General features: G+C 38.9%; 1 protein-coding gene across 4 annotated transcripts; it reads right to left on the bottom strand.

The window, feature by feature from the left end:
- Positions 1 to 230: 230 nt before the first annotated feature.
- LOC117303190 (bromodomain-containing protein 4-like) lies at positions 231 to 24,382 on the bottom strand. Of its 4 annotated transcripts, none has more exons than XM_033787319.1 (23): positions 23,976 to 24,382; positions 20,703 to 20,844; positions 20,273 to 20,440; positions 19,474 to 19,620; positions 18,633 to 18,801; positions 17,883 to 18,274; positions 16,926 to 17,210; positions 15,919 to 16,020; positions 15,130 to 15,258; positions 14,283 to 14,462; positions 13,116 to 13,435; positions 12,426 to 12,541; positions 11,850 to 12,020; positions 10,843 to 10,971; positions 10,113 to 10,250; positions 6,157 to 6,239; positions 5,175 to 5,310; positions 4,444 to 4,923; positions 3,281 to 3,874; positions 2,686 to 2,927; positions 1,940 to 2,031; positions 1,070 to 1,193; positions 231 to 837 (listed from the first exon to the last, which is right to left on the bottom strand). In XM_033787319.1, exons 1-23 carry the CDS (start codon positions 24,032 to 24,034, stop codon positions 772 to 774), a joined length of 4,464 nt encoding a protein of 1,487 aa, XP_033643210.1. In that variant the 5' UTR covers positions 24,035 to 24,382; the 3' UTR covers positions 231 to 771. The 4 variants fall into 4 exon arrangements, with proteins under 4 accessions (XP_033643210.1, XP_033643211.1, XP_033643212.1 ...); XM_033787320.1 differs by having other exon boundaries at positions 4,444 to 4,920; XM_033787321.1 differs by having other exon boundaries at positions 16,938 to 17,210; positions 23,976 to 24,381.
- Positions 24,383 to 25,675: the final 1,293 nt, after the last annotated feature.

Here is a 25,675-nt window from a genome sequence, read left to right as displayed (position 1 = left end):
AGTCCCAGCATGCATCAGATCATCCCAGTGGTCATGGAGGAGACCAATGGGGCCCAGCAAATGATACATTAATCAAAACAAGCTCTCCTCAAACAACTGGTTTCCTTTCCTCTAAACCTTGGCCAGTATGCCAAAATGTTACAAATCTCTCCAAGCTCTCCTCAAACAACTGGTTTCCTTTCCTCTAAACCTTGGCCAGTATGCCAAAATGTTACAAATCTCTCCAAGCTCTCCTCAAACAACTGGTTTCCTTTCCTCTAAACCTTGGCCAGTATGCCAAAATGTTACAAATCTCTCCAAGATTCAAAAGGTCTTATCAACAAATTCATTACAGATGATTTCTTCATTTTGTTGTTTCGAACATCTCTCAATAATACAACAATAATAAATCATAACACACACCACTCCCATCTTGTTTGTATCAGAAATATTCCATTCCTAAATCAAGTTCAGACAAAACTCCCGTAGTTCCCCCTAGGAACCTCCATCCATAAATCAAGTTCACACAAAACTAAATTCAGTTCCCCCAGGAACCTCGCAGGTGTTTACAATTCAGGAAACTTACAGACAGACTCTTTGCCTACGAAGTAAATGTTTCGACTCAAAGTGAACTATTCCTTTCTCTCTTGGATGACTGCTCGCCTCTTTCAACAAATGCTAACGGCTCAAGGAGATTTCAACAACATCCTAAGAAATTCCGCACCTGGGTTAATTTTTCCAAATTATGCTTCATATTATAAATACTGCACCTATAATGAGTGTTGAGGGGCATCAAAGCATTTCTTCAAACTGTGCCATGATGTCACTCTGCTGATTCATGTCGATTGCACCGGCCATCTGCACAATTGACAACAATATTAAAAAGATTTAGTCAAAATGGAGTTGAGTGATCTGGTAATGAACATTTTGCAAAAACATTTGCAGTGAAAACAGAGCCGTGATTCACAGGAAGTATGAACCAGGCTTAACACTGCCAGCGAACTTTCTGTTAGCCAAGATTCAAGCAAAGAATTTTAAAATAGATAAGACAAAAGACAATCTTACAAATTGTTTCAAAGACTCGACTTACCGCCTCTCGTTTTCTTCGTTCTTGTTCTCGTAATCGTTCTCTCTCCTTCTGTGAATTTTGTTTACTTTGATCTTCCTTCTGAGCCATTCTCGCTCTCTCAAGAGCCTCATCTTCTTCTTTCTCTCTGGAAAAAAAATTGCAGAAAAAACAAAATAAGCCTCCAAGAATGAGTCTGCTAGGTTCAAAATGCCAGGCCATTAACTATTTGCTTGCATTCATACCAATCATTTTTGCTGGTAAAGGAGTTTGCAACAGAACAGATAATTATTTTTTATTAGAACAAAATTACCATGTTTCTGATATCAAATTAATAGAATTTTGCATTGGGGATAAGAAAATTAGTGGGTTTTTTTTTGCCAAAATGATATTAGTATAGTTAAGTCTAAAACTGTCTCAATACTGACTTTTAGTTAAAAGAATTAACTTCTTTGATATCAATGGTCCAGTGCTTAGACTGCAGGACTTGCAATCACAAGGTGGTTGGTTCGAATCCTACCAAATTAAAAACTGATTTAACAGTGATTAGAACCACAATTTCTTGATTTGTGCAATTGTAATCATAGATGTTAAACCAATGTTTGTATGAGAGAGATTGTCTGTTGCCAGCTTGGTGTTTATATCCTGCTGTTGGAGTTCGCCGAGTTCCCTTGAGGGAAAGATCATTTATATACAAACAACCGAACAAATTGTAAAAGAGAACACACCTTTAACAAAATTCAGAACATTTCTTAAAGAAACCAATTACATGGGATGTGCGACAATATTCTGGTTGCAGGTTTTATTGTATCTACCAATAAGATTTTAAAAGGATTTCTGTTTTGAAATGTTTTATCAACAGGAGGTCAGATAGAAGGTAAACCGTCTTCATACCTTAATCTTTCCCGTTCCTGTCTCAGTCTTTCTCTCTCAGCTTGCTCTCGTTGCGTCTTCCTCATCTCTTCTTGCTGCTTCTTGGCCTTTTCCTGAATGGAGACCACAGAGAAAAATCAACTACTTTAACTACTAAATAATACAGCAGGTACTTGATTTGATTGTCCCTTTGATGATACAAGCATGGAATTTAGTGCATAGATTTGTTCTCGGCAATAGAAGCCATTTTGAAAATTTCTTGTTATTTTAGTACTATTTGTTTTCCCAAAATTCCAATCTGCACTGGCCCTAAAGCCAAACATCTTCACTCATGACATACTCTGACTATGAGCCAAATTCCATGATATATCATGAAAGGCACAAGTATCAAAAATTTTTACTTTATTTGCCCCGCTACAATCTGGGTTATGTCCGATTTTCCTGTAAAGTACAATGTCATCAACCAGCTTTGTAGAGCACACCACACATCTGACAAGAAACCAACAGGGCCCAATTTCACAAAGCCTGTAAGCACAAAAACTTGCTTAGCATAGAAAAGTATTGCTTTACACAAAACAGGTTACCAGCCCAAAATACATTGGGCCCCTTAGATTTTTGCTTTAAAAATTGTCTAGCAGCATTTCCTGCTTTACAGCTTTATAAAATTGGGCCGTGTCCAACAAAATGCAACTTTATAGTGCAAGCAGGATTCAAAAGTCATCAACTTATTCAGGGGTTCCTAGAGAAAGAGGTCAAAGTTCACTCACCCTTTCCTTCTTTTCCTGAGCAGCTTTCTTGAAGACCTCAAAGGTAGAATGACTCACTATGGGTGTGGATTGCTTGACCTTGGCCGTATTGAGCGCCGTGGCAAGGTTAGACCACGATCCAACGTTTTGAATCTTAACATCCTGAGCAGGTTTCTTCATTGGTCCTGGGGTTCCTCGGTCAACCTTCTTAGCATTTTCTACATTCTTATTGGATGGAGGACCACTGGGCTTGGCTTGCGGTTCTGCAAAGTAAAAAAATGCTTTGAAAAATACCGAGTGGTCGATTGACTTTTAGACAGGCAACCTGGAGTGGCTTTAACAAAAATAACATCAACCATTACCTTTTTTTTTTGGTGCATATAGCTTTCCGTCCTTTCGGTTGGTAAACAACAAATTCTATTTTCTTCTAGAAATATCAGCAATGCTCTAGCAATGCAAAGGTTTTGGGTTCGAATCCCACCCGAGTGATTTGCCAGTGGATTTTTTTTCACAGAACACAGGAAAGAACTGAGAGTACAGTGCTTATTAAAACACGTCTGTGTAAGAGTAAAACAAAACAAAATGAACAAATCTCTAGTTTTAATTGTCTACTCACGTTGTTTAGCGTTGGGCTCTTTGCTAGCCGTCTGTGAGTTAGGTGGCAGCTGAGATGCAACGATGATGTCCATTGACGTCCCATTGCTCCCTTCTTCACCCTCCTCCTCCTCTTCCTCCCCCTCCATATCTTCATCATCCTCTTCATCATCACCCATCATGAACTTCATTGGAATCAAATCAGGTTTCTCTAACATCGGCATCGAAGGACTGTACACCGGGGACTCGTGCCTTCCCCCAAGAGGCAATGGAGGGGAGGGTTGGGATGTAGATTCTGGAAGATGATTTGGGTCGGTTTCAGGGTCTGTCTCAGGTCCCCTGTTGGGGTGTGAGTCTATCCCTGTCTGGGGGTCCGTGGTGGAGTCATGTCTAGTCGGTTGTATTGCTGAGAGTGGAGCTGGCTGTGAAGGTGGCAAGACTGGTGCATCGTTGATGGTGTCTTTTGGTGGTGGTTTTGTTGCAGGTGCGGCTGGAGTAGCATGGGGTTTGAGTGGGGTGAGAGATGGGGGTGTAGGAAGGCTTGGTGGCTTGGTGTGCTGGATTGGAGATTTGCGCCTCTGTTGTTGAGGCTGTGGTGCTACCTTGGGGATCTCATCTGAAAAGAAATATTTCAATTAATACTTCAATGAATAATTTGATTTGTATCAGCAATTGATTTCATTTAAAGATGTCAAATTTTTGATAAAAACTGAAAACGATGCAACATTCTTTAAAAAGAGAATTTTAAGCATGTCAGTTTTCACCCTCTGTATTGTAATATTGTTTTTTGGAAATTGATTTTTACCTTTGTATCTAGCGCTTTGAGGCCTTTTTGGCAATTTGGCGCTTTATAAATATCTTTTTATTATTATTATTACCTTGTGATGCTACTGACCATGATGATGGTTTGTATTTTTAAACCAAAATAAATAGATAGATAGAAAGATAAAAAAATAAATAAATCAAAATTACCCGAGTCTGTCAACTAATTAAAGACGGTACTTCTTTAGTGACATTTGTTGACTTGTTCCTACAAGCCAACACCTGAGGTTTGCAATTTTTAAGAATGAAACAAAGTCCTTTAGAGGTGAGTTTTGCGGGAGCACTGTGCGTAAATTGAGTAGTGTTGCTTCTGAATAGAGCAGGTGGATAACACCTCAAACGTCCTCTTTAGTTGCCACTCACCTTTATGTGCGTTTGTAGACACAGGTGCTGTTTGTAATGATGCTGTACTTGCTGCAGTTGTCTGTAGTAATGGCTGGAGTGGAGGAGGAGACTGCAAAGGAGGCGGTGTTGTTAACGATGGTTTGGTGTCCTGCTTCGCTAATGCTGGCGGCGAGGAGAGACTTAATCGCTTCACTTTGGCTGGTAGAGGTGCAGCTTTACTACTTGGCCGACTCGGCTGGGCTGGGAGGGTTGTATGAGCACTGGGGATTGGAAGTGATGACTTCGGGGGCTCATCGAGGGTCGTCTCTGGCTGGGACTCAGGCTTGATGGGTGCTGTTGCTGCTGCTACTGATGCTGTTGCGGCAGCTGCTGCATCTGCTGCTGCAGAGGCAGCAGCTGCTGCGGCTGCAGCAGCTGCTGCGGCTGCAGCTTTACTTGCTGCTGACTTGCTGGCTGTTGTCGATTTCCCCGTTACCTTGATTGAAGCTGATGGTGCTACTTGGGAAAAAAAGGAGAATTGGAGAATAATCAAAACTGTTATGAAAATTCAGCTCAGTGACCCAATAAATTGTTTGATCGTTAAGAAAAAGAGGGCTATGAGCTTATCAAAGTAGCTTGGATCACCTGTCCCTGGTACAGTCATAAACAACATAATTACGAAGTTCTAAAGGTTCATAACATCGTAACTTGATATATAAAAGACTGAGAAACTGTTGTTTCTTTGGACGGAACCAATTAGTGGATCATACCAGTTTTGGATGTCAGTGGCACAGCCATTCCCTCATCCTCACCAGCCGGGGCGACTGCCGCTGTCGTCAACTTAATATTCATCGAAGCAGCTGCTTGTTGCTTAGCAGTTAGCTTCCTTGGACCTCTAGGGGTTGGCTGTATCAAGAAGGTCAAGGGTCAGGGATCAACTTGGGACTATAATTATAGAATTTGGCAAAGCCCATAATATATTTTAATGTCGTGCCCAGTGGTGTAGGTGGGCGACACTTTGGGGGTAGGAGGGTGTCTGTGAGCAGTTGTTAGTCCAAGGTTTTCAGAGAAAAAGACAGTGAAGAGGCACCATCTCATACATCTAGCTAGCTACGCAACCGTTTGTGAGATATAAATGGCCATCATCTGTGCCATCTGGTCAATAGCCGAAACACAGGTGGAGTATTTTGAATGTTATCCTTCCCACTGTTGATCACATTCCAGCAATCTTATCAAATATATTTGAACAGGTTGTGTATGGGAACACAGAATTGTGTACATATGCTGCATAGACGCATTCCCCACATGAATTCAATTTATAAAGTTAATCTTTCATTAAAAAACTAGGATGTAATATTGAATGGTCAAACAGTAGGATTATATTGGGTGCTCTGTGAAATTTTGCCCTGGGACCAATTTCAAATCGAGTTAAGATTGATCTTAAATGCGTATCAATCTTAAGTAAGGTATGATGTCACAATACAAACCACTAAGGTAATACTGACAACTCATCTTACAATGAGTCCTGGGGCCGTTCTCAAACATTGGCTTAGGCTCAAGGTGTCGATGTTCGTGCAATACGAGCTGCTCCAAAATACAGGTTGAAGGCCGAGGTTTGAAAAAGGTTTGAAAAGGGCCCCTGGTGTATTGCTTCACATATCAAAGCAGTTACCAAGGCAGCTTGCAAAGGCAAGATGAACTGTACCCAATATGGAAGTCACTACAAGACAGCCGATATACAATATGTCTTACCGGTTTTCTTGTGGCCGGTGTCTTCTTCGGTGGAGGTGACACTGTGCTCGGTCTCAGTCTCTTCCTGGGTGATGCTGCCGCAGCTACAGTATAATGTATTCAAGGTTTCAATAATCACTACTCAAATACCCTCTCAGATCGAGGGTAAAAACCAATCACTCTCCTCTCCTTCACTTGTTTCATGTCATCCAACAGATCCTTCCCATTCAAAAACACAGTCACCAACCTGAGGCTCGGTGGACAATTGTCTGGCGACTATCTTATATACTAAGGGAGCATTGGTATTATATATAGGGAACAAGACGGTCGCATCATGGCAGTATCTTGTTTCTTTCCTTTTCAAAATGATGTAATCAAAAAGGCTTTTAGGAAAGTGTGGGTTCTCTTCTACAGAGGGATTGTTTGACAGGAGCGATCAAGACTAGGGGTGGCGTAATTAAGAATTGTTTTATCTGAGGATGGTCAGGAAACAATGTCTTGAGTTTTATAATATTTCCCATGAAAGATTCTCTCTCTGACCACAGGAAATTTTGTGTTATTAAAATCAGAGTGTGGGAACCGAGGGAACAAAGCCAGGATAATTGCCGGTAATCCAAACTTTAAAAATGAATGACAAACATCGTTTCAAACTTGACTTCAAAAGCAGGTAAATCACTTTTTTCAAAGACTGACTGCTTCAACAACTAACCAGCTCCTGGCAGAATATTTGAAACCTCACTTTGAGTTGACGTTTATGTCAAACATTTAAAAAATTGCCATTCCACAATTTTTGTGGTGGAATATGAATAATTGTAGTTAATGGTTCCTTCAAAGTGAGAGAATTTATAGGAATTTTGCAATAAAAGGAAGGAGATGGACAGGGGCATACCTCAACTTTGTATGAAATTAATATGATGGCACAAAACCCATTGTTGGTACCCACTTGTTAGAAAGGTTCTTAGCATAGACTATAAACAGTCCACAGCTATTCAGTTCCCTTGTTAATAATACAGATGTTTCACGCAGTGCAACGCAGATTAATTTGAAACTAAATATATTTTTAAATATATGTAGACTATAAATAACCATGGTTCCACCTCGTTAATAAACGCCTAATCTACAATTTGCTTCGAAGATAAAATGACTTGGGGCAAAGAGGAAAAGTGGGTGCCAACATTGGGTTTTCGACCGATTTCACTTGACAAATCGCTGACAAAAAAAGAAATACAATTTGAAAATATAAGTTTGACCTGTTTTTTTTTATTATTATTTTAATTTTTATTGAAGAGATAATACATCAGCATACAGAGCCGACCATTGTATTTATGTACAGGCACATGTACTCATTACTCTGTAGCTACGAATCTAGCCCATCAAATGACTCATCTACAGCATTGAGTGCACAAAACACAAATGCTTTTTTTTTTTAAATACTTGATTAAAAGAGGACAGTAATTTTAATTACAAACACAGCAACGATTAACATTACCTGAAACACAATCGGCTCTTTCGTTTTGTACAAAATAATCCCTTAAACTAAAAGGTGCTGTTAAAGTACATTTATAAAAAAAAAAGGAACATGAAACAAATGATCAACTATGACACAATTGAAAAAGTTTTGATTTGGTAAAAAAAAAAAAAAAAAAAAAAAAAAAAAAAAAAAAAACTTCTGTGAGCACCAGACATAATGCAGATCATTTTTTGATTACTTGGGGGCATTCGTCTAGTAATTGGCCAACAATTCTTAAAGATGTCTTTCAAGTCAAGGAATAGTTTGTTTATATTTACATGTGAAGATTACTTATTACTAGGGATCTTAACGAATATAAAAAATGTGGTCTAGCCACATAGTTAGAAACAAAGTTTCTCAACATCATAGGAACTAGCCTACAAAAATAAACATATTTCAGGGACTCTCTACCGTCTGTAAAAAGCAGAATAATCACATTATAAATTGTTTAAAGTCTAGATTGGAACTCACAGACTGATCGTATTAATTAACAACATGGGCAGACGCTACTACGTTAAGTAACAATATCAACATGCTGCAGTAAATCTGATTGGTTGGTTGTCTTTAAAGAACGACAAAAAATGCAGTACAACATTAGTATAGGAATAGTGTCAAAGCTAGTCTTCAGCAGAGTGCGTACATGTGTTCAGAATGGCACAGACTTATCAACTCAGGCCAGCTTCGGCTTCAGCTAATCGGCCGACTTGGCCAGGCTACAGTTTGTTCAAGTAACAATTTTGTTTACGATTAAAAGCTGGCGTCTTTACCAGATGAAACTGTCAAGTGAAAACAAGAGCGAGGACCCAATGTTGGCATACCCTTGGGGACTGTTAGGGTGGGGGGGCGGGGGGATTTTTTTTTACGAAGAGATGGTGCTGCATTGACCGATTCAACACGTTCACCCTACAGGAACGTTGATCAACCACAAACCACAGTTTCACTCATTACCTCCTTCATTCACACTCTCATGTTACCAACTTGACAGTACTTTGTCAAACGAGCAACCACACAATCATTGTGGACTAACAACACAACAGTCATGTCGAGAAGAAGAAAAAATATAAAAATGCAAAAATGCAGGTAGCGTCTTGTAGGGCCGAGACTATGTCAGTTAAGTCCCCCTGTTAAGGGCCTAGATGTCTGGCCGGTAAAGCTGGCACTGAGCGATCTCCATGCCATTCCTTAAGACACATGGCACTCTAAGCTGATTGTAAAAAGTTCTCACAACATATACAAAATAATCAACATCACTTTGAAACAAAAACTACTAAACCCCCGATAGTGGCCAACTACCCATCAATGAACACCACTCATTGCGATGACATACAGTTAAGAAAACTGAGGCTTTTAAAAACACTCTTGCAAGTATCCGCAAAGCCCCTTTTGTTTGGCAACGTATTCGTCCACATATATTTAGTTGTCAATTAAGCATGCTACTGCACCTTTTGGCAGGGTAGGTATTTTGTACACAAACTTGTTTTTAATAGATTATACACTATCAAAATGCAGCAAAAGCTTATCCAACTTGGATGGCGTTGCAGCATGTTGCATCATAAATTGAGTAGTTTTCAAATACAACAGTGACAAAAAATCTTTCTTTAAATCGCACAGTTCTTCTGTAAGTTCTAATTCATCTTGAACATGCTGTTGTTGCCACTGATTAAGAATTGTTTTCTTCAAGAATAGCCCCCATAAATTTTAACAGTCCACACTGCTCTTTGTCAAGATTGACTACCCATTGAAAGATACTCTGTAGTTGCTAATAATATTAATAAAACATCTACACAGTGAAAACTTGCACATTACTATCAAATTGTGTCCAAATGGCGTTAATGATATATATATATAAAAAATTGTCCACAATTTACAGATCCACATTGAATCCTACGCCAGTGAAACCACAGCTTTTTGCAAACAGTTTCCAGACAAACAGGCGTATTGTCTAAATCGTGCTAAGCATATCAGACAAATTTTGCTTATCGGAAACAGGTTACCCACAAAAATATTATGTGATAAATTGTTAGTGAACAACTCCCACTTATTTGAAGCTAGTAAGATGCATTGTTGAGCAATATTTTACCATCTGTACAAAATCGGGTCAAGGGCCAAATTTCATAGAGCTGCTTAACAGCCGATTTTGTGCCTACTAGGCGATTTCTGTTTCTTAATACTGCTAAGCACAAGAAAGGACATGCTCTAACATTCCAAGTTGCTTACTATATGCAAATAAATGATGCAACTCCATAGTGAACGCGCAAGCTGGCCGTCTCTGCTAACTGGTGAAATACACATGTGCTTAAGCAAATTTGTCTGCTAAAACAAGCAGAAGAATTTGCTTACCGATAAACAGCTCTTTGAAATTAGTAGTAGGTTAAAAGCCATCACTCAGGTATGGTCAAGACTGTGGTTTTAGTTGTGCTGGTGCAAGTTTTCACTGTGTATATTTGTAGTATTTGAGTCTAACTACCTGACTCCGAGTCACTGCTATCGGATGAGTTGGAGCTGGAACTACTGCTGCTGCTGCTGTCACTACCAGATGAACTGCTACTGCTCGTTAGTCGGTTTGCACCAACTTCAGCAAGACAGTCTAATGCATCTTGCTGGGCTGTAATGGGGGGAAAATGGGATAATTAACTTGGGTGCGAAACTCTACAAGGTAGATAGATCCATGTGCTGTACTTGTGTACATCCACTTTCCTCGACAAAGGTCAAACATAAAAAAGATCAAACTCTTTTTATTTTTTTTAACACTGACGACTCTTCTTAAGATGGGCCCTAGTGCTTTGTGAAACCAAGGCCCAGGAATTGATTTGGGAAAATCAAGGTGGTAATGAGAATGCCCAGCATTTCGTTTTTGAGATTCATGTACATGGAAAATGTTTGTACTTTACGATAAAAATACAGAATATTTGTAAGGTGCCAAAAATCCAACAAATTAAGGTGCTAAAGGCAAACGAGAGGGTATCCTCGCAAAGTAAGGGAAAATCAGGCATAGAACAGTTACATATAAGCCATATTAAACAAGGTGGTTTTCAAACTGATCTTAAAAGTATAAAAATATACTATAAAGAGCCTAATATTACTTTCAAGTAATATACTGCAATAGAAACTGACTGGGTAATCTTCCAATAAGTTTGGGTTGAACAAAATTATTTTTAACTTCATTCAATCAGAATGAATGTGAATAACCAACATACCTTTCTTGGCTGCTTTCTTTGTAAACTGACCACCAAGCTGACCGCTGACTGCTTGTAGTCTCTTTTCCAACTCTTGCTTCTTCTCCTTCACCGCTTCCTCCTTGGATTTACCCTGCGTCTTTTTGGATGCTGAGAAAACAAAAAATACAATGAGATTTCAACCTTGGAGAACTCTCATAAAAACTCAGTATTTTTAAACCACTTCAAGCCCGAATGACTCTTTATCCACGACTTTTTATTGGACACATTTATGAAAACCTTTCTTATCTTACCTCTGTCAAGTCAGGTTTTCATTGTGGTAAAGATATTTTCAAATGAAATGGTAACTCAAGAACCTGCAAAAAATCTTTCAAAAATAACACCACAGGTGGGAACAGATTTTTTTTTTTTAAGGAAACTTTCTGCGGAATCAGGGTGAGTTGGCTGCTTTGCATTACTAACTCTTTTTGAAGTTATCAGGTCACTCAAGAACACGTTTTTACGATTCAGAATGGTTATCAAAACTTATTCTTACCGATTTGTAACCACCCTTTGAATCAACCAACAGTACTGCAAAGAGATGGTTGTGGTATAAAGGTGGATGATTAGATCTTCATTTTACCTCATGTGAAAAGGGTTTCTATCCTGGTTCCAAGGAGGAACTAAGACCCATGCCCACAAGGTCCAAACGATTTGAAAACAAGTATATGGATCTTTAATAAAGACAACTTCCCCAGTTTCAGGTGGTATTTAATTTTGTTCATAATACCCTGTTCAATGTTAAGAAAGATTAGTTTATTTTCAGGGAACTTTGTTTCAGAATAAAAGAAAGTTTGCATCTCTGTTATGGTAAGAACCAAGCGTGTTCTTTGTCAGTTAATCAGATTAGTACCATCCCCTCCCCCCAAAAAACTGAATAAATAAATAAATATAGATATGCCCACAATTTGAAACTATTGCATGGCTCCTATTTGTTCCTCTACTAGGATACAAACCAAAAACAAAGAAATGGGTCAATGAGTACTCACCATACGGTTTACGAGGCTTTTTTCTGAGACATGACATAACGTATCTTTCCAGTTCTCGCAGCGTCGATGGCTTCAGCGTCTCAAAGTCGATTTCAATCTCGTCGGGGTTGGAGTCCTTCAAGGAAGGTTCTCTCGATTGAATGATGTGAACAACTCTTCCAAGCTTGTCACCTAGAGTATCAAACATTTTTAGTTGTTTAACCTCAAAAAGAAAGGGCAAGAGTCCTATGTGTTCTATAATACCTACCACAGCTCATTACTCAATGTGAATACTGTAATGTCACACTTCTAAAAAAAACTTAAAACATCATCATTCATGGAGCACATAAGGTCTTCAAAACCTTTACAAACACCTCACAGAAACGACTCAAATCACTTTGTCTTCCGGATAAAACATTTCATAATTCCATGCTGAAAGGCAAAACTATTTTTAAACATAATTCACGACCACCTTGTTTGTGTGACGTCACAAAAACTGAAAAATCTAGTTCTATTTGTTATGTCCGTTCGCAGCTAATGAGTTGTGGCTGTAACCTTTTCATCATCTTCAGCAGAAGACGGCAAGAGTTTATTTACCTGGTAATTTATTGATGTCCAGGCTAAGCTGCCTCTTCTCATCATATGACATTGGCTTGGCCATGTCCTCGTCCTCACTATCAAATGTCGGCACAATGGCTTTAGACTTCTTCGATCTGCAGAATAAAAAACCAAATGTTGGCTAAAAAGTAACTTTAAAATACCACTAAAAACACAAATTTTAACCAGTTACTGCTCTGGATCTTACATTAGTTCACTTACACCCTGATGGGGAATTTTTTTTCAGAATGGCCGGAATTTTCATAGGGGTGCTGAAGCACAAAAACTAGCTAAGCACAACAAAATCATGCTTTCCAGAATGAGGTTACCAGCCAAACTACAATGTAACATGTACAATTTGTGACTGGTATTCTGCTCATTTCTGCTTCGCGTAAAATTCTAGGCAATACTTAAAGGGAAGGTACACGTTTGGTAGTTACTCAAAACAAATATTAACTTAAAAACTGACTTGGTAACAAGCATTGGGGATGAGGTTGATAGTATAAAACATTGTGGGAAATGACCAATTGAGCCCACATTTTCACAGGCTTGATATTTTATGGTTATGATGGGATACACCAAGTGAGAAGACTGGTCTTTGACAATTACCAAACGTGTACCTTCCCTTTAAGCAGCTCTATGAAATTGGGCCCAGGACTGGATTTTTTTCTGACAGATTGATACACCTACCTTCCTGAGCTCTTTTTCGTCTTGGTTGCCTTGGTTGCTTTGTCTCCTCCAGCTTTCCCTTTATTGGGCTTAGCCCTGGGCTTCTTGGGTTTGACCGTCTTCGTATTCACCTCCTCCTTGACTTTGGGTTCAGGCTCATCCTTCACCTTTGGCTTCTCAACCTTCTCATCTACCTCCATCATGTCTTTCTCTTTCTCTGAGGAGGTGTGGTTCTCGGGATCTTTATCCTTTCTCCTCTTCTTCTTGTGGTCTTTCTTCTTCTTGGAGCGGTTTTGGGATGCTTGGGAGAGTGCCGTCAGCTGTTCGTGTACTGATTTCAGCTGCAAGAGATTCACATACCGAGTCCAATAATTAAAGTCATGGCACGCAAATCAGAAATCTTTACTGGTAACAACTTAGTAAACCTCACTCTGAACAAAAAGTTACCGCCTAAAAATGTAGTGCTGGTTGAGCAATTAATGACCCATTTGGAGTCACATAAGATCAGATTTAATCATACTTAAACTTAGTTTAACTAATGCTAAGCAAAAATACTACCACCTAAAAATGCTGCATTGGTTGTGGCGTAAACGGCCTGTTTTGAGTAAGATCAGATTTGAGCATACGTCATATGCTAGCGTTTCTCCCCAGTCTTGTTCAGCAGTGTGAATTATAATATTCTACATAGCTCTCTGCAAGACTGGTTTGAAGTTACCGACTCAGTTGACACGCAAGATATCATCATTTCAAACTTAACGTCTCCAGAAACAAAGAATGAGATTTGTTGATATTGTGGGGTGCCGTGACTGAACAGTCTAGGGTGGTAGACTCAAGTTCGGTAATTCACTGAATGTGGGTTCGAATGCTGGTCAGTCACAACACTTGTGTCCTTGATTACTTCTCTCCACCAAGGAATGGCATCCAGGGGGATTAGAAATAGTCTCAGTCCTTTTAAGCCAATGAAACCGGATATAAACACTGGCCTGATGAGCCATACTGGCTTAGACTGACTTTACTTCTTTCTTTTATTACATTGTGGAATGAGGTCTACCACATAGTTGCGCGGTGCTCTATTGGTAAGAAACCTGCTCTAGCATGGCAAAGGTGATGGGTTCAAATCCAACCTGAGTGATATGCCAACTAGTTCATAGATGAAACCATTAAAGGGCCTTGGATCGTAGCACTAACCTGAGCCTGCAGCTTGGTTAACTGTTCTTCTCGTTCTACTTCACTGTCGTCTGACTCTGATCCAGAGGGTGTTGTCGGGTGACTGCTGGCATCACTGTCTTTAGTATCATCATCATCGTCGTCGTCTTCAGGCGTCAATGGTTCATCTGGCATCTTGGCAAACCGAACTTCAAATACATCCTGAGAAGAAGCAGAGATAAGTTTCATGAAAGCAGGCCTCAAAATTATTGTTGTAAAGCGTTGTGGTACTTTTTCTGTGTAAGAATGCTACCTCAATGCTTAGATTATTATTATTATTAAAATAACCCACGGCCCCTACAGCAATTGTCGTGATGCCCGGTGACTTTGCTGTGGTGCACATTGCAAAGTTCCTTTAAAAATTTACATTTTCCTAATAGAAGTGCCCTTTATCAGAGGAAAATTGCTGGGCTTGTAAAGATAGTCCCAGAAAACTACTTGTTCGAGTTTATAAAGATTCAAGAACTTTAAGATTTTAACAGTACGATAAAAAGTGTATCTCCATCATGAAACAACCGTCACCATATAGAGGATAGGTTGGGATTAACACAGAGACTAGTAGGTTGCTATTACCTCATGTGATTTAGAGCCATTCTTATTGCCCCAAGTGGGACTAGAGGCCCATGCCTTTGAGGTGTGCAATTTAACTTTTTAAAGTCTGCACTCTACAGACAGAAATGATTTGAATCACCAAAGTGACTCTCTCACCCATATTGGGTCCCTCAAAATTAGACAAAGCTAGGTTACAAATTAACAGGAATTGACAGGTTTCAGTTAATGAGGACTAGCAAAAAAACAACATTTAAAAAAAAAGTTTTGCTGGACTAACCTGAAGCTTTCTTGCCATGTTGACGACATCGTGGTCTGGTGGGTTATACTTGTAGCAATTTGTAAACATCATTCTCATGTCAGCAGCAAATTCATTGGCATTCTTGTATGTTCTGTTTTCTAGTTTGTCCTAAACGAGGAGAAATTGAAGAATTTATGTCATTCACTCAAACAATACTCCAGTGTGGGGCTGAACTACTCACGATTTTTCTATAGTCCTTATGCACATGACGTCATTTGAGTAGAGCGCCCTCACCTACAGGTCAAATGGAGGTTGTTCATTGGCAAATCCGTACGCACAAATATGTGCATTTCCATTGTTTCATCATCGGATTAGCTGTAAAGATGACGGCTGGATGATGTCCCAAACACTGGCCCAGCAAGTTCAGTAATAGGCCCTTTTCGAAACCATTGCTTCGGCTTTACATCCACTTCAGCTCCATTTGAAGCACTGAGGGCGTATATGCAAAGCATGTGCAAAATGTCAAAACAACCGGTGAAGCCAAGCTAACCTGAGCCGAATCCAAAGCTGAAGTTTCGAAAAGGGCCATTGTAAGAGGGATTGAGAGATACTTGGTAATCAAAATTATACTTTTTAATATGTAACCACCTTTTGAATCAACCAACGGTACTGACGAAGAGATGGTTGTGGTATAAAGGTGGATGATTAGATCTTCATTTTACCTCATGTGAAAAGGGTTTCTATCCTGGTTCCAAGGAGGAACTAAGACCCATGCCCACAAGGTCCAAAATAAAGGCAGATTTACAACAGCCAAAGTTCACTATTTACCTTTACTGTTCCTAGGTCCATTGGATGTTTAATGATGTCGTGGTAATCATGTAGTCCAAGTACGTCAGCGTCAACTGGTTTGAAGAAGGGCCACGCATACATCTACATCAAATAAGAAATAACAGAATTTCATGGTCAAGTGTTCAAGTCGTGTAGCATTGCAAGTGGTCTTGGGCAAAGAAGAAAACAGGCCTGATACTTCAGAGGCAATTGCTTTTAAGCAATTGCCTTGGTGCCCATTGAAGCGCTCCAATAGAAGTTTACAGTGTCCTCAAATAGGTGCCCTTTACCAAAGAGAAAATGCCTTGGCAACCTTGCCCATTCAAAAATGAAGCATCAGGCCTGAGACAAGTACGAGTATAAGATGGACTTTGCTTCAAGTGGCAACCCTTCCTGGAGAAAGGTTTCCTTAGACTTCCTAGCTTTAGTATACTTTGAAGCCATTATTTAGTAAAAACAAAACTGTAAAAGTGTACATATTTTTCCTCCATATCGATAGCTCAAAGCAATTAATAAAATTCAAACACAAGGGACCAATTTCATTAAACAAAATTCACAGAAAAACCTTGCTTAACAGGAACTGGTTACCAGCCAACACTCCATAAAGTCAACACTGTTGCAACTGGTTCCCTACTATTTTTTTGCTTAGCACAGAAATTTGCTGAGCAGTATTTTCTGCTTAACAGCTTTATGAAATTGGGCCCGATGGCTTTAAAGGTGTGTATCTCCGTCATGAAACAACCGTCACCATATAGAGGATAGGTTGGGATTAACACAGAGACTAGTAGGTTGCTATTACCTCATGTGATTTAGAGCCATTCTTATCGCCCCAAGTGGGACTAGAGGCCCATGCCTTTGAGGTGTGGTTCATAATCTTATGGTACAAAGTGTTTCAAAGTCAAATATCTGATATCATCAAAAGAAAAGTTAATTTTCAGTGAATGAAACATTTAGCAACTGAATAGAAAATAAGATGATAGTAATATAAAAGTACAAGAGAAATATACTTGTGCACATACTGCATGCTTTTTTGAGAGCATTTCTTTCAAGATGGCGAAGCAGTGCCTGAGCTGGACGGACAGTTTTAATTTCTTGCCCTTTTGGTGTTGCGCCTCTTCGTCAGGGAGTTCTCGTTTGGGAGGCTTGATTTGACGACCGCTCTCTCGCCGCGTTGTGATTTTATTTGGCTTGGGAGAATCCAACATAGCAAAGGAATTATGGAGGGGAACTGCTGATGCAGGTGTGGTGCTTGGCGTTGTCGTGTCTGCTTTCCGCTTCACACCTTTTCTAACCTGGAAAAAGACAGAGAGTTATAAAAGTTAATTGTGAATAACTTGTCTCTAGAGCTGGCAACTTTTGCATCTTGCAATCAGTAAAATTTTGCATAACAAATAGGGAGATATTTTATAAATATATTGAACACAACAGGGACAAATTTTCCGTAATCAAAATTATTCTCAATAGTATGTAACCACCCTTTGAATCAACCAACAGTACTGACAAAGAGATGGTTGTGGTATAAAGGTGGATGATTAGATCTTCATTTTACCTCATGTGAAAAGGGTTTCTATCCTGGTTCCAAGGAGGAACTAAGACCCATGCCCACAAGGTCCAAATAATTTGGGAACAAGTAATGAATCTCTAATAAAAAAAACCCCAACAGTAAATACTTCTGGTGGCATTTCATTTTAAATATAACAGTTGAGATGTGCTCAAATCCTTTTGAGGATCTCAGACGAAAACAATACAAACATATTAATTTGAAAAAAAAGAAAAAGAAAATAAGTAAAAAAAATAAGCCCAGCCGGTTGTCTTAAAAAATCTGTTGGGTAGCTATTTGAGAAAAAAGGAGGGGAAAAAAAGGAGAAAAGAAAAAAGAGGGGGACAAAATAAAAGAGGCCTTCCTTCCTTATATTTAAAAGTCGGGAAGCTAAACATGTTAATTTATATTTATCCTAACTTACTTTAGATACTCCTTGAGGAGGAGACGACATCTGTCCCTTACCACCAGTAGAAGGAACAGGGGGAGGTGATAAAATGGGCTCTACAGGAGCTGCTGGCTGTGGGTGAGCTGCAGGAGGAGTAGGCCTTGGCGAGGGTGCTACCCTCGCAGGAGGAACGATCCGCGATACTGCAGGTGCCCTCTGATTAGCTACCAACCTCGTTGAAGCCTGAACCCTGGTGGTGGGTGAAGGCCTTGTGTTGGGGGGCGTTGGTCTTGGAGGCGTGGGTCTTGTGGGAGGCGTCGGCCTTGTAGATGGGGGTGGAGTTCTTGTGGTGGGTGGCGATGTGTGGTTATTCTCGGCAAGATGGGCGGAGGGGGCGACTGCAGCTGTCGCGGCAGCAGCAGCTGCTCCTACAAAAAAAAGAGGAACGATTATATTAAAAACAAAGTATCAGACAAAATCATAAAATATTTAGTTAGTTTCTTTTTAGAGCATTATTACTCTGCACTGCCAGTCAACAACTCTAGACAAGGCATATATAATCAGAAGATATCCAGGGTCCAACCTCATAGAGCTGCTTGAGCAGAAAATATTGCCTCACACTTTTCTGCTAAGCACAACTAAGCAGGATGCCAGTTACATTTTGTACAGTGGTATTTTACCTGGTAACCTCAATCTGGTGAGCATAATTTTGTTGTGCTTAGCAACTTTATATGCTCAAGCAGCTCTATGAAATTGAGCCTTGTATTAAAGAGGATAAAGACTTACTTGGAGGTGCACCTCTTCCGCGCCCCCGTTTGCCTTTCCTTGCTCCAGCCAAGGGGTCTTCTCCAGGTCCTTGCTTAGGGGGTGGTGGTAACTCGAGCTCCTCTTGAGGCATCTGAGCCACTTTAGTGAGGAAGAGTTTTTCCAAGGCTTGACCCATCAACACGACATCCTAAACATGCAATAAAGAAAACATCCTTAGACTCTAAAAAAATTAAGCAATTTTGAGACAAGGCGAACACATTCATATAACACTATTTTGGGGTTTGGGTTAATTTTTCTGTGTACACCCAAACCAAACAGTGCACTCAAGAAAAACCTTGAAAATAAATTACAAGTAAACCAAAGTTAAAATTCTACGTCATGGCGAAGTGAAACAATGTTGTTAGTTTAAGAAAGACAGATTCTAGGGGGCAAAGATTCCCTCATGGATTTGAAAGTATCAGGACATTTACAAGACTTTTGCTTTTCTCAGATTTTCTGTTAATTTGTGCATCAGCTCATTTCAGAGTAGGTAAGGTTAATATCATCATTGAAAAGCATTAGCGTGGGTTTCAACATAAAAACCCAAATCAAGCACTCTGGGTCCAAAATCAAGTTATCTCAATTATAAGATTCTTGTCACACGAGGCAACTTTTCCAAGCCTACTTGGAGGAAACTAACTGCAGTGCATGCTACAAGACAATTTTGGTAGCACAGGAGAAATTCTTCGAACAATATCGATCCCAAAGCATAATAATTATGTGAACATTCAAATGCGAATGGATTCTCTTTGTGGAGATTGCTGGCATTGGTTGCTTGTAAATTACCTCGTGTGACATGGCCCTATTAGCATTCACTTACCTCTCCGGGTTTATTGTACAAATAGCAGTTAGTAAACATAAGATTGAAGTCTGAGATGCAGTCCTTTGCACTGTAGTAGTAGTTACTTTCCAACCGCTTTTTAATTGTGCCCAGATCCATCGGATTTTTGATGATTGTAAAATAATCCTGCACAAAACAAAACCCACAAAAAAGTCAATAGCTTTATATAAGAAAATGTGATTTAAAGGGAATTTGTCTGAGGTTTTCAGGAAGTGGATTCCAAAGTCTTGTTGCTCTGATGGAAAATGCCGACCCCGTTACTGGCACAGTAGTCAGAGGGATTGAGAGATACTTAGTTATCAAAATAATACTTTGTAATATGTAACCACCCTTTGAATCAACCAACAGTACTGACGAAGAGATGGTTGTGGTATAAAGGTGGATGATTAGATCTTCATTTTACCTCATGTGAAAAGGGTTTCTATCCTGGTTCCAAGGAGGAACTAAGACCCATGCCCACAAGGTCCAAACAATTTGGGATCAAGTAATGAATCTCTAATAAAAAAATTCCAACAGTAAGTACTTCTGGTGGCATTTCATTTTAAATATAACAGTTGAGATGTCCTGCGAATGGTATGGTTTTTAAGTCACAAATTTGCAACAAATAATTTGCATCAGTTGACTTGTGCTGATCTCATGTGAATTATTCGCTGCCAAAGTGACCATGGGGTACGGAGGCAATCGCCTTCGTTGCCTCTGTAAGGGAACAGGCATGGACTAACCTGAACAATAATTACTTAGGAATATCCCACGAAGAGGAAAGGGAGACAAGTCTTACCGGTAAGCCAAGCTTTGAAGGTTCAACAGGCACATGGAAGGGCCAAGCAAACTGGTGTTTCCAGAGGGCTTTCATGACCACCTTCTGTAGGTACTGCAGTTGGTTGGTCATCCTTCCTGATGGTCGCTTTAGTTGTTGCGAAGCTGCTGCAGTTGGGTTGGCCTGAGGCTGGAGAAATTAAATAGATAAATTTAGTCATGTAACCCATTCTTTTCATTAATTGAGTATATGGGGCCGTCGCTACAACTTAACCTTGAGGACAGGCCTGGTTCATACTTCCTGCAAATGCGAAGGGAATATTGCGTCACAAAATCGCAATGAATTATTCGCAAAAATTAAGCTGTGCTCAACTGTTGGGTTTATTCAGTCAAAAATGCCATATGGCATGCTTTGATAAAACATACCTAACCTTTTCCGCCTTGCTACCTACCATGTCTGCTTTCATAGCAGTAATGTCTTTGTTATTTAGAGTTGGCTGTTGTAATATATTTGTAGTCTGTGTCACGTCTTCGTCGAGATCAAGGTGTTCAGCATCCCCCGAAACATTCACTGCTGTTGGGTGAATCGCTGGCCTGTGTAGAAAGAGACAAGCTATGAAATATAAATACTTTTTATTTTTGGCACTTATTTTTTTTATTTTTTATTTTTTTACTCAATTTTGGCACTTTTAAATATGATGGCGAAAGGAAACTAAATGGAGTTTGAAATGTTCCAGGTTAATTGTACTACGACATGTAAATATGTACCAACCGCTCAGAAAATTTAAGGAAAAATATTCAGCGTCTGAACATATTTATCTGAACACAGCGTCAGGGCTTCAATTTATACTGCACAGCAGGCCAAAGACCAGTCTTGTGAAATTTACCCCGAATTTGACCCCTGAATTTTGAACTTTTATCTGAACACCCATCCCTGTTTAATCTTAAAATTGTAAAACATCTCCCCTTAATAGTAGTTTTATCCCTCAAGGAAAAAAAACCCCCATATAACAACAAGCAATTTACGGATGTAAAAAAATAAAATTTAATAACTATTTATATAAAAAACTGAAGCAGGAATAAAAATAGCAAGTTGAAAGAAATACATTTTTAGACCAAGGTTTAATTTGTTAGTCCGCATAGTTGCTAGTAGGCTATTCACCAGCGGGGCACATTATTTGCTAAGTAGAAAACGCACACAACACATGAAAAAACGCCGCGGCAATTCCATGAAAGTAATGTAGAACCAGACAACACATAATAGCAGGCAGCCATAACTCATGACGTTCTGTCTGCACAAATACAGCAACATTTTACAAATTAACTTGCCTGGGAAATTAAGGTATTAATCTCCGGCACTTTATACGTAGCAAGGCAATCTGGACATAGGAATACAAAGGAAAGCAATTCTTTATCATGTCATTAATAACAGAATGTAAAAGGGCATGAGACAATAGGAGTGCAATCACCCCTACTCCTCAACAACAATTGTACACAAATAAAAACAATTCACAGTATTTTTTGTAGAGATGAGCATTAGTTTCATGTTCTATTCCTGGCTTTTTGATAATTAATTTTTATCTCGATTGTATTGACAATATATAGGTGTGTATCTCCGTCATGAAACAACCGTCACCATATAGAGGATAGGTTGGGATTAACACAGAGACTAGTAGGTTGCTATTACCTCAAGTGATTTAGAGCCATTCTTATTGCCCCAAGTGGGACTAGAGGCCCATGCCTTTGAGGTGTGATTCTTGAGCTTTTTCTTTTAGTACAAAGTGTTTCAACATCGTCTTAAATGTACAGTCAGTACCAGTGTAAACTATAACTTTAATTATTTTAATTCATATTTTTCTTAATCCAGATTGCATTACTACAAAAGCAGGCTTGATGCTTCATTTTTGAAAGGGCAGCTCTGTGAGGAAATCCCATGTTTCTATTGGAATATTTCAGGGACTACCACAGCAACAACCAGGGGCATGAAGGCAGTTGCCTATGATGCATGAAGCATCGGGCCTGACGAATGTAATATGTACAACTACCAGAATTAGAATTGTATTCCTCATCATGTATTACATCACTATGAATGCTAACCAGTTTAACAAGTATCAACTGGCTACATTTAATTCGCTACAAAGAAGAGCAAACGATCTTGCTGTCTACGCCTATGGCTGGAATATTTCCATCAAAATCTTGTTTCCTATTTTTCATATTGCCGATATCCGAAAACAAAATTTGTGCCTGTAACTGAAAATGAAATTAATACCAAGTGCTGCTCTTTCCAGGGAATCGAATCAGCGCTTGTGATCATGCGCACCACTTAACATCATGGCACATACAATGTTTAACTGAGTGATTTTACGAATTGTCAGCTCGGAGGCTTTCAAAAGCTACATCAAAATTAGCTTGCACAATTTTTCATTACAATCAATGTGCTCTCAAACGGTTGATCAAATGGTAAGCGACAATTAGCTGATTAGGGAATAAGCGCAGCAACAAAAATGTGCTTTTCTATTAGGAAATCATTTTTACTCTTGCTGGTGCTGGCATCATGGCGTAGGGCCATAAAAGCAGAGCAATCGCAGCGTATTGGCACTAATTTTAATAGAACATTGCGTATCACTTTGGCAACGTTAAATATTAGACTATGACTCTTGCTTCTTATAAGTTGCCCTGTTCTTTATTTAATTTCAGATCCTGTCAGCATTGCTTTAATCAGCAAATAGTCTTATACTTATTTATGCTGACAGGATCGAAATTGTAGAGCTTGAATCACTGTTTGTTGGTGAGCGTTGGACAGTCAAAAGAGCCATCTTCTTCGGTCTGTTCTGAGGAAAGGAAACCCTTGTTCCACTTATAAGAAGCAAGAGTCATAGTTCTCTAAATATCAAGTTGGCAAAAGTTGGTACACATTCATAAAAAGCTCCAACAGAAAAAACATTTATATTTATGTTGTTCCTTGCTACTGCGTGAAAAGAAGGTAGAAACTAAAACCAAATTTTGTTTTTCGTCAAACAACAGCATCGCATGATTTCTTCATCCGATTTTAATACAATAAGAAATCAAACATCAACCTGAAAAAAGTGTTGGATAACCATCGAAGAAGGCCTAACCAACGAAAAAATAGGATGTTGAGTGTTAACCAAATCATAATGGCATTACTGAATTGGTTTCTCTACTCAGCATGCTCAGCTCCAAGTTAATTGTTCAATGTTAGTCAATAAATCAACTAATTTAATCAAAATAATATATCACTCATCCTTACCCGAAATCACATACAAAAAAAATCATGTATTTTTGACCAATGTGGTTTACACGACTGTAACACACATGAGCTGCGTACAATGGAAAACCCGCATTTCATTAGCATTGTGTGACACGTGCCCTTGCGTCAGATTTTTGCCGCGGATACCGGCGACCTTTCACAAAAATTCATCTTCATATTTTTAGACAAATTTTTGAATTAACAGTAACAAAACAGCAACCACTTTGTGCTATAACACATATAGAATTTAATCAAATGTTTTTCCCCAAGAAATACAAAGAGTAAAAGATACATTTACCGCTCAAAGATGTACGAGGCGTGTACATAATCAGGCTTTTCGAGAAAATGACGCTCGTTATACAATGTTCATAACCACACGAAATGAACGATCATTTTGGGGTCTTATATTTTGGTCAGAAATACATTTTTTATGGAAATTAATGTTCTGTACCCTTACACGGTGTTCAGTACTGACTGCTGATAACCCTGCATCGCCGGATGGCTCTTGGTGTCCATTCCGTCAGCAGGATTTCAGGCTACACCATCGAGCTTTCTGGAGTCGCAGTAATGGCGGACCAGCACATACTACAGTTTCTTTATACGAAAATGCGCAAATCCTATTGGCTGAAACATGTCACATGGTACATTCCTCACGGATTACAACAGAACTTGCATGTAATTTTAACCCATTTTCTACCAAAATATCAAAAAATATCATCCCAAAACTTTAACCATGTTAATAATGGACTATTAATTGACGATGCCATACATAACACTTGGTGACATCTGAAGAGGTTCGTCTGAAAAAGGCTTGAATATCTCCACTCTGACGGACAATTTTCAATGGCGTCACGTCAGCATAAGACCGCGAAAATTTCATTGGTTAATAATGGTCAGGTGACCTCTCTCCTCGTAATGAAATTCCGTTTTACGTGTTTTTCGTGAAGATTTGCTTGTATTTATGTGTGTATGAGCACTTTATTGTTTTGCTGAAACAGTTATGGGACAAACTTGAACTGATTCTGTCGAGAAATGGTAAAATTAGACTTTCTAGACGATCGGCGTCTGTACTCCCACCCAAACTCCTCACCCGCCTATCAGCGAGTGATTGCGCATGCGCGTCGGTCTGACTTTGTTTATCATCCATGTCAATGTTTGCATTTATTATTAACAAAAAACAAGTTGTCCATATTCATGAAAAATAGTATTTTTGTCTCAACCCTATAATATCTCTCAGCTACTATTTTACCCCCAAACAGTTGTTTGTACTTTTGAGAAAAATAAACTGTTAACAAAGTAAGAGGTACTTATAGTTTCCAAAGCTCCAGTATTCAATCAATCATCCAGATATAAACATTCTTATTTATATTTCCCCAAGAGTTAGAAATTTCTCGAATAACAGATTTATAATATTACAAATCTGTTAAGACTTTCCCTGGGAAGAAACTAAGAATCTTGAAACGATTTCACAATTGTTTTTAATAAGTTTGAAACTTTTAGTTTGTCACTCGGCCCTACAATTTTATTTAATAATATTGAACTTTTTCGGCAGGTTCATGTTTTTTTTACGAAACACCTTTTTGTGTCAGTTAAAGAAGTCTTTCAGCAGTCCTAAACCAATCACAATCAACATGTCAGGGGTAAAACAAACAACACAAGGCAATCACAAATTTTTAAATCTTAGCATTTTATTGAATACCAACCAAAATAAAACGCAATAAAATAATTGTAAAATTTAAATCCACTTTTATAATGCTATTCGATGTGTGTTGCAGAATGTCCTAGTCAGAACAATTCAGTAAGGTAAACAGAGAAGGTAACACAGATCTCAAGCATTTGGAAATTGGAGGTTCCTAAGACAAGACAGCCCTGTGAATTTATTTACTTTCACAAAATTGATAAACCATGTCCAAATGAAGTTACTCTGATAACAACTATGACCATGGTTGGCTGTAGCAGTCCAGTAACAACAAAGGTCTTTTCAGAAATCAGAAAACCACAGCTGCTGCCGAAACCATTACTTTCCACTCAGCTATGATAACCCATAAAGTGTTCCAAATAGAGTTTATAAGTCCAGGGCTAAATTTCATGAACAATTTCGCAAAAATATTTTAAGCTTCAGCAATATCTCTGTTAGCCTTTTTGAGGTATGGCGGA

This window comes from Asterias rubens, chromosome 19 (genome assembly GCF_902459465.1).
Source record: "Asterias rubens chromosome 19, eAstRub1.3, whole genome shotgun sequence".
Lineage (NCBI taxonomy): Eukaryota > Metazoa > Echinodermata > Asteroidea > Forcipulatida > Asteriidae > Asterias > Asterias rubens.
The sequence above is the reverse complement of the archived record's forward strand: the minus strand, read 5'-3'. Positions and strand labels throughout refer to the sequence as shown.